Raw genomic sequence first — 12,593 nt, 5'->3', positions numbered from 1 at the left:
ACACGCCTCACTGCTTTCACCCTGCATCGTGGTCTCCGCCTGCCTCCGCTCCCCACTGGCTGTCCCTCTGGTCCCTTGACCCTCCTCAGCCTCCCCCCTCCTGGCCTCCCCATCCCACCGCCGCTAAGCGGGGGAGCATCTGGCCTCTGAACTCGGGGGCCTCTTGGCATCTGTACCCAATCTCTAGAGATCTCACCAGTCACAGCTTTAAAACCCCTGAACTTCAAGTACTCAAGGGTCTTTGCATCAGCTACACCTGGAGGTCTCAGAGGCGGCTTGAAAGGAATGTGCCCAAGACCGAAGTCCCCGTCCCTCCCAGCCCCTGCTGCCCCCCACAGACGCCCCCTCTCAGTAAACACGAATCCCTCCTTCCCGCTGCTCCCGCGCCAAACCTCGAGGTCGTATGCCTCTTCTGCTTTCATTCCTTGGGCTAGCAGTGCCTTCAGAAATCTATCTGGGATCTTACTGTTTCCACCAGCATAACACCGTGTGCCAAGCCTTTGCCTTTGCTCCCTGATGACGGCAAAGGCCTCCGGGCCGTTCTCAGTGCGGCAGCTGGTGGTTTTTACGACACAAGCTGAGGCTCTTCAGCTTGGAAGCTCTCGATGGCCTCCAGTCTCACTTAGAGTCAACGTGCTGGCAGCCTCCCCAAAGTCCTGTGCATTCTCACCACACATAACCTCCCAAACCTCCTTTCCTGTCCCCACCTGAGCCTGCTGCTCTGACCACACTGGTTCCCATCTGATTACGTGGAGATGAAAACCAAGAGCTACTGAAGCTTTTCCACCGGTTTAGCCTAAACGCCTCCCTCCCTCCCTGCCCCCGCCACCGAGAGGCTGTACCTACTGTAGGTTGACCAGATGTCACCCTACTCAAAACAGTTCCATGTGCTTTCCTCCGCGCACCAGCAGAATTTCACCGTGATTTTCTCCTACTTTGGTATTCTCCAAGGCCCTTAAGATCAACCTCTGCGGCATGAGTCAGTCCTTAACCTATGACAGGTTACTGCAGACCTTTCTTACAGAAGGCTGGCTGGCAAGCTCAGCATGACTTCAGAGCAAGAGAAAAATTACAACGTGTAAAGGTGATTACAGCCATTCACGTTTTCAGTGATGCACCTGGATGTCTATATGCTGGAAATAAGTAGTTATGTGAATCTTCCAGAGAGTCTAGGTTCGCAGGACAAGCTCAAAGTCACCTCCTTTTCTAAAGAAATTCCAGGTTTAAGGAAGGCAACTGGTATTCAGTATTTCATCATTTCCCTCATCTACTTCATTCATGATATCATTTCTTACTGCCCTGGAAAAATTCCTCATACCTTAGATGTGATCATAATTCAGAAAAACATCATCTAGTTTATGAAACGTGATAAAATATGAAACAACGTAATTTATGACAATGGCATTAGGAAGTAGTACTTTCAAATAAATGAATTAGTAATATTTGCTTCACATTTCCTTAAAAGTAAGGCCCATTTGAGTACTCACAATACCCAGGTGGCGTACTTCCATTACCAACGTGAGACACCCCCAATCTCTTTCTCCCCCCAAATAACTACTTTTTAAAATTTTAAAGTCAAAGGGGAATAGCAGAGGTTATCGCCCCAATTATCCTCTGTAAACGAGCTACTCATTTATCTGTCTAGTCACTGAAGACTTCAGATGAGAGAGTCTGTCCTGTTTGTCTCATCTGAAGGATTTCATTCAGTCCCAACAAATTCCCAGATTGCTGTCATTCACTGCCTTGTGAAATGGTTCCCTGCAGTGTGAAATCAAGTATATTCACTTTGTTGAAATATACAAAATCTTTTCTTTCAGTTTACATAATGTTTTAATTCTGTTAAAACATTGAAATGCAGTTGGAAGCTTGTGGAAAAAATTATATGCATATAGAAACTCCACATTATGATAAAGCTCTAAGGGATTTTATAATTTATTTATGAACTTTAAAAAAAAAAAAAAACTGGTAAGGATCTTAAGGGTTGGATAGGTAGAGTGACCTGCCCGAGGTCATTCACATAACTGGTGGCAGAGCCAGGTGTGAGAATGACAATGAGGGGAGAAAGAGGGGTTTCAGGCCACATCTCTACATCTGTTATCAACATCAACATCATCATCATCATCACGATGGGCCACTGTCTCTACAGAAAGTCAACATGTGAAGCCCTTTGCTGGGGAAAGTGCCCATTACAGTCTGGCACAGGGATTGAAAGCCTTTTTCTGTAAAGGGGCAGACAGTGAATATCAAGGCTTTGCAGACCAGACAGTCTCTGTTGCAACTAATCCACTCTGCTGTCGTAGCTTGAAAGGAGCTGCAGATAATATGGAAACAAATGAGCACGGCTCTGTGCTAGTGAAACGCTATCTGTAGAAACAGGCGGCAGGCCAAATATGGACCACAGGCCATGGACTGTGGCTCCGGGTCAACCCCGGAGCTAGAGTCTTTCCAAAGCAATGACACCATTTAGTCTCTTGGAACTGGACATAAGCACAGCTTATTTCCAATTTTATATGCATATGGTTGTGCTTTGTTTTTTTAATGTTGGCCTTTTGTTCCCATTTTGCAGATGAGGAAACTGAGGATCAGAGAGTTTAATTCACTAGTTCAAGAGTGTAGGGGGAGAAGGTCAGAGGCACATCACAAGACCAGAGCTCCCCTGACCCCTCCCTCTGAAGCTTAAGTGAGAGCATTTCTCTCCCATCTCACTTCTCTTTCTGCTTCATCCACTCCCTCTTTGCAACCTTCCCAATTATCTGCAGAAACACAACTCACAAAGCAGGCAGCAAGTACACTTTCAAAGATAAATGTAATAGGAAGCCCGTATTAGCTCCTTTTACAGTTTGCATGATTTCCAGGGCAAAGGTATCTTCGATGTTTAGCAGGAATAACCAACTTCAGCCTTGGAGAAAAAATAGTTCCTTTTATTAACGATCCTATGTAGTGCTTTTGGCAAAGGAAGATGGAAGCTTTGGGTTTCAGCGGATAGATTTACGGTTGCATCTCTGACCCTTTTGTGACAAAGTAACACGCACGGTAGAACAGCTTTACGCCCTACGATGGGTAAAGCGCCAAATGAAATCACTTGTCACCCCTGCAGAAAGGCAGGCTATTATCACACTGATGTGAACTCTCATGGGAAAGGAGCCCTTCCTGCCATCCCAGGAGAAAGCCCATCACTTATTGTGAGGCAGGCGCGCCTCCACGTGTCCAGACGATCCTGTTGGTTAAACACGGAGACCCAGCCGCGCGTTAGTGCAACAGCAGAGTGGGGTGCAAACGGCAGTAAAGAGAGAGACCTTTAGATGGTCGTACTCAGTGAAGGAAGTCAGACAGAGGAAGGCAAGCATCATAGGATACCACTTGCACGTGGAATCGAAAATGTGGCACAAATGAGTCCATCGACAAAACAGAGACAGACTCACAGACAGAAAACAAACTTACGGGTACCAAAGGGGAAAGGCGGGGAGGGGTCAATCAGGAGTTTGGGACTGGCAGATACACATACCATATATAAAATAAACAGCAGGACCTACTGTGCAGCACGGGGAGCTAAACTCAGTATCTTGTAATGACCTACAAGAGACAATAATCTGAAAACATATATACTTATAACTGAATCACTTTGCTCTACCCCTGAAACTAACACAATATTGTAAATCAACTCTACTTCCGTAAAAAAAGAGAGACCTTTATAAATACACAATCATGAAGAAATGTACATACACAGAGACACAGAGAGAGGAACGAGATATGCTTTAAGAGCATGAATGTTAATTTTATTACTTATTTGAGTTCCTCAAACGATGTCCAGGGAACAGACTTCCCATTTGAAATGCATCAGAGCACTGCCTCTTAGGTGTGGGGCGGTGATCAAGGGCAGTTAGAGTTTTAAAGCAATGATATAACCAGTCACACGTTCTCCAGCTAATTCGTAGGTTAGTTCTGATATTTAAACTGGTTTTTCTTTCCAGACACAGCGGCTGGAATAATTTTACTTCCTTCATTAACAAAAAAAAAGAAAAAGAAAAGAAAGACAGAAAGACAGGAAAGAAAGGAAGGAAGAAAGAAAGAGAAGGGAAGGGAAAGGAAGGGAAGGAGGAAGGGAAGGGAAGGGAAGGGAAGGGGGGAAGGGAGGGGAGGGGAGGGGAGGGGAGGGGAGGGGAAGGGAGGGGAGGGAAAGGGAAAGGGAAAGGGGAAGGGAAGAGAAGGGAAGGGAAGGGAAGGAGAAGAAAGAAATCCCCCTGCAGTATCTAGACACACAACAACTTAGGGGAGCTGCAGAAGCTGCACGGCAGGCAAATTTCCAGCTATTACATAGTTTCAGGACATGTGCTCAGCACAGTGTCGTCCAGTGGAAATGGCACACAGAGCAGCTGCATAGCAAGTCATGGGTCCCCGTGGAGCGACAGGGACCTTTATGACCACAGTGGAGTCTGTTCCCGCTTTCCAACACTCCATAATGTATGCGTGGAATAACATCCCGTGTGATGCTCGTATGCTGTGAAAACAACGTCTGCTTTTCTTCTGCTTTTTAATGTATCCTGTACACATGGGGAAATAAGGAGGGAAAGATGGATGGAAAACTCTGAACTTGGAAGGAGGTGAATATAATAACTGTATTATGTACATTAGAAGACGTATTAGGTTAATGACAACGGAAGGTGGATTTTTTAATTTGTCTTCGTAAGATCTCCTAAAAGCACATTATTCAGTGTTACATGGATACGGACTAGCCTCAAACATCCAGACCAACGTCTGTGTGCTTTTGGCAACACGCAAGAAAATGAAGCTGGGCTTTGCTTACCATAATGCACAAAACCGTCCGTCTTCCTGCTTCCACTGCTGATGTCGACACACAGAAGTCTCTGTAGCCCTTTATTTCCCCAATTCAGTCAACTTGTAAGCAGTCACTTGCAACAGGAAGTGATACTAGTAACGTATATTTCCAATACCAAGCATGCAGTATGTGCACATTTTTTGCCCTGTCCGTAAATATCAACATGATCGAGAGAATGTTCAAGACCAGTGTATACCAAAGTATGTTATCTGCTGGCAAGAGCGTCACTCTAAATTGATGCCCGCCACTTTGGGGCGCTCTGTGGGTCAGCATCAGGGGCTGCTTCGTCAAAGAAGCGGACGACAGTGTGAAACGGATCTGATGTTGGGAAGGGCGATGGCAGATTCGGGAGGGAAGAAAGCAAGCCTGGAAAGGCCTGTCTGTCTCCACTTACTATTACGTCTGTCCCACATTCGGGAACACGGGGGCTCCTTTCATGATCTCGCCAAATTGCGTCCATCAAACTATTCATATCTTTGTTTTAAACCATAATTCAAAACACATTAGACACGTCTGTAACGGGAATCTTGTAGATATTGAGTAAACCAAGAGGTAGACAGCAGACGCTCTCGGGGTGCCACCCCTGTCCCCTGTCCTGTGCTATTTCAGGGCACGTCCGCTCAGCTTGTAAACGACCACACCTCTGTCTGCACCCAGAGCAGGCTCTGTGCGTGTGCAGGACACAGACGCCCAGAAGCAGCCCGCCTGCAACGCCCCAGTTCCCCAGAGGGCGAAGGGCTGCCCACAGTGGCAACTAGCGTGAGAACGCGCCTTTGTGTTCCGCCTTCCCTTCCCAGTCACCTTCCCCTCTCACCCCCGCCCCTGCCCACCCGGTGTCCTGGATCCTTGCCTCTGTAAACTGCTTCCATGTGGAGCCTTAACTTGCATGGGCGTCTGGGGATCACGTCCCTGGCAGGTCATCTCCCGCATCAGGAGTCCCACGTGCAAACGCCCCTGTGATTCCACACATATCTACACCTGTCTCCCATTGCTTCCTAGGGTTCACTCCCCACGCCACGGGATGGAAAAGTTTCCAAGACCCTAGGGTCTGGCAGGCTTGGTGCCCAGAAAAGCGAGCGCTTCATCCTAGGAGTAGCCTAGGAAGGCAATTCACCATGTGGAAGGGTTACCATTTCCATTTTCTCCATTAAGAGACAAAAAGTAGAAAGGGACATTATACATTAGTCTATTAAATTATCTGTAATTTTAGTTTTTAAGGTTGTAGCCAACTTTCCTTCTCAAGTACCAGGGAGAAAGACAGTATAGAGCATTTAAATAAGTAAATACAGAAAAATCACCTCAACCTTGGGGAGGGGCGTTGGCAGGGGTTAGCAATAAAAATATCCAGAAACGGTATTCACCTGGAAAGAAAAAGCCTGAAACTGACTTACCAATCTATGAACAACTCAGAATTTTCTTATAGAAAATAGGTATTCTAAGGGGTTAGGATTAAGTTATAGGGAGATATAAGAGTTAAAGGGAGGGCTTCCCTGGTGGTGCAGTGGTTGAGAGTCTGCCTGCCGATGCAGGGGACACGGGTTCATGACCCGGTCCGGGAAGGTCCCACATGCCGCAGAGCGGCTGGGCCCGTGAGCCATGGCCGCTGCGCCTGCGCGTCCGGAGCCTGTGCTCCGCAACGGGAGAGGCCACAGTGGTGAGAGGCCCGCGTACCACCAAAAAAAAGAGTTAAAGGGAAATTAACTGAGTAACCAATCTATTCGGGCAAACCACAGACTAGTAATTTTGTATTTGAAAGTAACCCTAAAGAAGAGAAAGACAGGAATTTTGGCTTTTCTGTGAGAATCAGGATGAATACCAGGCAGCAGGCCTAACTAAACTAAATGACGCCCACTTTACCAAGTTTTTTTATCGTCCTATTTAATTTTGCTTTTATTTTCAGAGGTGTTCGTGGAAGATGGAAAAGATCCTTGCCCCTTCCCTTGAGCCAGCCTTAAATGATCAAGTCTGGTCCCATATGCAAGTTCAAATGCACTAGAAAATGGCCTACCCTTTGCACAGACAACTATTTTGGAAGCACTATTTCTTTCTTAAAGTAATTTTAAACCACTAGAAGACGTACAACTGGTACAGTGCCAGTTGGTTCTGGAGCAGGGCGGGCATAAGTGGGCTTTTAATTAAATGAAAATGCACCGCTTTTGGAAGCGCTGCAGTGACCGTTAAAATGTGGTGCTATTTGCTTTTACAAACCACACCGCACATGCATCCTTCCATACGTCTCAAGGCAAGGCGCATTCCGGACTTCAGTCCTTGTGCTCTGCAAACCAAACGCGTGTGTGCGCTGGTCATCACAGATCCTCTGGTGGTCTCCGGGAAGCTGCATCACAGAACGGGGCTGGGGGCGAGGGGATGACAGGCCTGCCTGACGGCTGAAGACATTGCCAGAACGGTCCACCTCGTCTCTCCCCATCTTACTCCACTGCATTTACAAATATACAAAAGTGCTTGCTAGGGGAAGAAAATGTAACAGTCTTACTGAACTAGAATTTATATCCCATACAGTTCACTCAAGCGTGCAAGCAGTGATTTCTAGTGTTTCCTACGGGTGTGACCACCACCACTACCCATGTTAGAAGGATTCCTCTACCCCGTTAAGATCCTCCGTGCCCTGTCGGGAAAATTTTAAGGTAGAAACAAAGTTATTTTTGTGTCTTCAGCTGCTCCTTTGATTACTCGTGTTTCCATCACGTCCAGGGTCCTTCACCGGGGTACGTCCACCCCTCAGAAAAGCCCCGTGTGCAGGAAAGGCCCTAAAACACAGCAGTCGTACTGGCTGGGCAACGATTACTCTTCTGGAAATATGTGCCTCCCCAAAGGAAGAAAAGAGTCTTCCCCTGAAACACCCTCTTGTCTCAGTCATCTCTGTTTTAGTCACACCAATCGCCCAGCAGTTCCTGACCAAAGACCCTGGAGTCATTTCCTACAGGCCACGGGTAAGTCCCCAAAGCCTGTCAGAGTCACCTTTCCACATGAGCTCCCCGGACAGCTGACTTCTGCCTCTGTCCACGTTACTGTCGCCTTTCATTACTGCTGCTGCGTCACTGGTTTGCTGTGCTTTTTAGATCCACATATAAACGGCAACGTAGAGCGCTCGTCTTCCTCTGTCGGGCTCTCCTCACTCAGCGCAGGGCCCTCTGAGCGGGAACACTGCACTGGCGCTCCGTGCCGTGACCCTGGACACCCAGCGCGCCCAGCCCCTCCTTCCTTCCAGTCTGCACCCTTCTCTGCTCCACCCTCAGGCTCCACCCCCTGGAACCGGAAGGCTCTTCCTTCGGACGGTGCAAGGCCAGCCCTTCACTCCTTTATACAGCATCTCTTCTGTGGCCGCCCTCCCTGAAATAGGAAAAAACAAAAGCACCCCCTTCCCCACAGCTCCCGTGTCTGTTCTTTATTTTTCGCACTGTCAGTTATCACTCTCTACCCTAGTATATGAGAGTGTTTTATGTATTAATCTTGTTTACTGTTTCCTCTCACCCCCAATGAGAGTGAATCCGTGTGTGTGTGTGTGTGTGTGTGTGTTTTCCACAACGGCAGACATTTTTGTCTTTTACTTGTTACCTCAGTGCCTAGCACAGTGCCTGACACAGAGCAGGTGCTCAACAGACATGTGTTGAATAAAAAAAGGGAATGAAACGTGAGTGATAGAACAAGACCCCAAAACACTTTATTTCTACCCTAAAATTCTCCCAGTAAGCCAGGGAGGCTCCTGGAGGATTCTAAAACTGTATAAAGGACACTTGCACGACTTTATGGTAAATACTAAAAATCACTGGCTAACACACTTAAGATGAGTGAATTTTATGGTATGTAAATTATATTTCAATAAGGCTGTTAAAAATTATTTTCCCAGTAAGACACAGTTCTACGCTTCGTGAGAACTGACTAAGGTGAGGGAAGACAGGGTACCACCTTGTAAACGGTGATGTATCCTTAGCCACATCCTGGAGAAAATGCTTTCAACTGTTTCGTGGGTCTATTATATTCCCATCATTCTGTGGCGCATCTTCAGTGGAAACAGTAGAATCTTCCATAAATTCTAGGCATAACAGTTTAGGTTTCAGAAGTGCAAGAACTGAAGTCTGGAATGCTGAATGTTGGGCATATTTGTAAAACCAAGAAATAGAACAATTTAATGGTGACTGCAAGGTTTCCCCCAAATGGTGCACTTCCCTTCAACAAAAGCCTGTTTAAATGTGAGGGATGCTGCTCTAATTCTAGACATACACGGTCCTCAGACATGTAGGAAGGGCTGGGACAGCACGGCCTTGTTCCTTCCCCAGAACGGTTGGCAGGCACCGGGCCGGCCCCGGGGACTGTCACAGGGCCTCTGCCCAGACCCCGTCTGACTCTGAAAGGGATTCCACCTCTGTCTGCAGAGGCTGGGAGCTGCTCTGCCTCATGTCTGGACATGCAGCCACGATCTGAGAGCGCCAGACCCCAATCCTGCCGGCAAGGGAGGAGATGGGAACGCACTGTGACCGCAGCACGCCTGGACCGCATTTGAACTGCCAAGGTCAACGTGAACGCTTCTCGAGCCCTGTACCGAGCCCTGCCTCTGAACCCACTGTTAATTATTTATTCCCACGGCCTCTCTCAGTCCTCGGACCACTTGGACACAGTCCTCAGACAAGGAAGGTCTGACGTCTGTATTTCTTATTTCATTTTTGGACCTGCTCAGTGTATCTGCCTCGGGGTTGGCGGGGGTGTGTGCGCTGCACCTTTTTTTTCTTAAAAGGACTTTTTAAAAGAAAGACTTAAAAATCTACAACGTACGCCGTAACAGAATTCAAATACTAAGTTGGTCTGCTTGCAGGGTCCCCACTTGAGACCTATGATTGTGCAGAGAAAGGTGTGGCAATACTATCTGGTGAGAAACGGACAGACTGACGGAAGCATACATTTTACCCAAAAGGGGCGGAAGCTGCAATTTACAGCAGCCGGTTCGGACCTTCCCGTTTTGAAAGACATGACTGACGTTACCAGTCTCACATTCTTCATTAATATCATAATGTATTCTTAAAATAAACTTAAACGAGCTCCCTAAGAGGATAACTGCTGGTTAGTAAGGGAATCAGTGGACGAACCTCTATCCATGAAGCTGGCCCTCGCTATGAGCCAGGCAGATGTATCATTAATTCAGAGCGCACACAGCCATCTCAACACAACTGGAGAAATAAACACGGAGCTATTATTAATACCCAGTCAAATGATGTCCTCCCACTATCACAGACTAAACTAACCACACATGTAATATAGTTAGTATTCATCGGATCCCACAGAGGTTTTAAAATAGCACTGAAGTAGGAACTGAACAAAATGATAGCCATGATAAAGTGACTCGGGAGGGATTTAAATTCTGCCTCTTATGAAACAAAAGAGATTAATTCACACTCAGTATAGCAACGGTTTCAAGAAACCTGCATAGTCTGATGTAGCAGAAAGTAAACCTTTCTCTCCAAAAATTAATTGAATGGTGCTTGACTCAGAATATATTGAGAGAGCCAACGGAAGTTGATCATGGAAAACCATGACTTCAGAGTTGAGAAAACCCCATCACATTATCTTCTGCAGTCTCTCAGAGGTAAAAGCCCAGGGATGGTCCTAATCACAAATTCGCCGGCACCTTCAGACCCATCTGGTCCCGTTTGCTAAGCACAGCACAGCCACCTGTTGGCCAACCACACGTAAGAACCTGGAGATGAGGTGGATGCGCCCCCATGGCGAGTTGGACATAGAGGGACAGGCAAGCGATACTGACCTTTGGAGGAGCGGAAGTGTTTGCTGGGGGCGGTGAAGCCTCGGGTCCCGTGCACGTTCACGGCTGCCACGCGGAACTGGTACCACCTGCTGGGCCGTATGTCGGTCAGTTGGACCCGCTCATCCGTGGTCTGAGGGGAAAGTCACAGAGCACAGAGATCCCCTTTATCCTGACGTGCCCGTCAGGTCTGTTTTAGAAACACACGCACTTATCAGCCCATGCAACACAGCCTCGCCGTGCCCTGCCCTCCTGGATGAGAGCAACCCGTCCTGCTCCGGTAGGGGAGGGGCTGTCGGGGACCAAGGAATTCCTAGGGAAGGTTCCAACTGCTTGATTCCATTCATAGGTATTTCACCTCGAAGAGTCAAAGCTCTCTGGAAGTCAAAATCTCGTGACAAATGCTTGGGCTGTTTTAAAATCTGGTGACTAAATACAGCATTGGAGAGATTTCATCAATAAATTATACTTACGAATGAATAAATACATGAAGGAATCATTACAGTATAGAGAAAATGAAATCGACTTTAGTTTATAGAAGGGAAATGCCTCCTACTTGCTCGCCAAATATAATTTTGGAAGTATGGACGTGAACCCACACGCTTAAATTCTGGAAGTACATTGCAACCCAAGACTTTTTTGTTTAATTTGAGTAAATCATGTAAGATCTGCAAAGAGTCGTGTTCCTGAAGGGTGAGGGATGTTTCGTCCAAGAAAAGGGTGAGGGATGTTCCTGAAGGGTGAGGGATGTTTCGTCCAAGAAAAAGATCTGCAAAGAGTCGTGTTCCTGAAGGGTGAGGGATGTTTCGTCCAAGAGAAGAAAACTGGACAATGGGACAGCTCCACAGGTCTTGCTGTCCCTACAGCTACGTCCCAAGATATCAAACAACTTGAGCATCTTCCCACTGCCCTCCCCTTCATCAAACTCAGGGCAATAGGCCTGCTTCCAGCAACGTCCTAGGGTAGACGTGAAACCTTGGCCTTGACTCCGAGGGATAGACGCCCGAGTTCTACGCCTCACGTGTGCCAAGTGCTGAGCTCAGCTTGGCGCTCGGTGGATAAAACTGGAAAACAGAACTGAACTGAAACCCTCCTAAAGCTGAGTTTATAATAACTTACTGAAAAGGATCGTCATGTGTATTTTAACATTCAAAAGAAGGTAAGCATTTCCGAGATGAAAGGAAGAAGATGACTTCAAGTGTGGCTTTCTACCTCGTTTGGCAGAATTTGAGATAACATTTTCACTGACTTGTTTGTCTAGTTTTAGCTTTCAATTTAAGGAATTAAAGCCAGCATGCTAGCCACAGCATTCAGCAGACAGAGAAAGGAAGCATTACATGTGGTATTAACTAGTGAAAATAGTAATAATAACAGAAATGATAGTGCAAGGTCTTTCCTCTCTCCGAATAAGAGGATATGAAAGAGAAGGGCTTATCATCAGTTACTTTCATAAATCTTCAAATTTATAATTTGGAAATATTTGGAAATTGCATAATTTGGAAAAGTTACAAATGATACTGTAGCAATTGTTTAAGGGAGAATGCCGTGTAAACCAAATATAATTTCAGGCTGTATTCTGAACATCTTTATGTTTTGTTAAAACACAATTTTTTAACAAAATAGGTGTGGAATAGACTTGCTAAATTTATCTGACCATTTTTCGTCCCCCCTAATTTAAGATGTTTCTCTTAACATCACATTTCTCATTGATTTGGGTGGTATTTAAATTATTTTAGTGTCTATCCTTTCTGAGATGCTACTGTTGCGAAAGGGACCAAATTCTTCTCCTAAACACCTGAACGCTGACATTTATTTTATATTTACTGAAAAAAAATCATGGGAATCTTGTCCTTGGAGGAAAAAATGACCTGATCAACTTCAGGACAGAATTTCCCCCTATAGACCTACATGTAGAGAAGGCATTTCAGTTGCTGAAAAGCATGAAGCAGTTGTGTATTGAGAATTTATTCTTTCCTCCATCCG

The 12,593-nt window shown here is 46.3% G+C and overlaps 1 protein-coding gene across 1 annotated transcript in view; it reads right to left on the bottom strand.

Annotated features, from left to right (window-relative positions):
• The window catches only part of LOC137216944 (anosmin-1-like), a 190,082-nt gene that overhangs the window by 32,986 nt on the left and 144,503 nt on the right, over positions 1-12,593 (bottom strand). Inside the window, exon 6 of the mRNA XM_067723069.1 lies at positions 10,614-10,743. Within this exon, the coding sequence (XP_067579170.1) occupies positions 10,614-10,743 (130 nt within the window). The remainder of the gene's footprint in view (positions 1-10,613; positions 10,744-12,593) is intronic.

The sequence above is a fragment of the Pseudorca crassidens genome, chromosome X (genome assembly GCF_039906515.1).
Source record: "Pseudorca crassidens isolate mPseCra1 chromosome X, mPseCra1.hap1, whole genome shotgun sequence".
Taxonomy (NCBI): domain Eukaryota; kingdom Metazoa; phylum Chordata; class Mammalia; order Artiodactyla; family Delphinidae; genus Pseudorca; species Pseudorca crassidens.
This window is presented reverse-complemented; position numbering and strand designations above follow the sequence as displayed.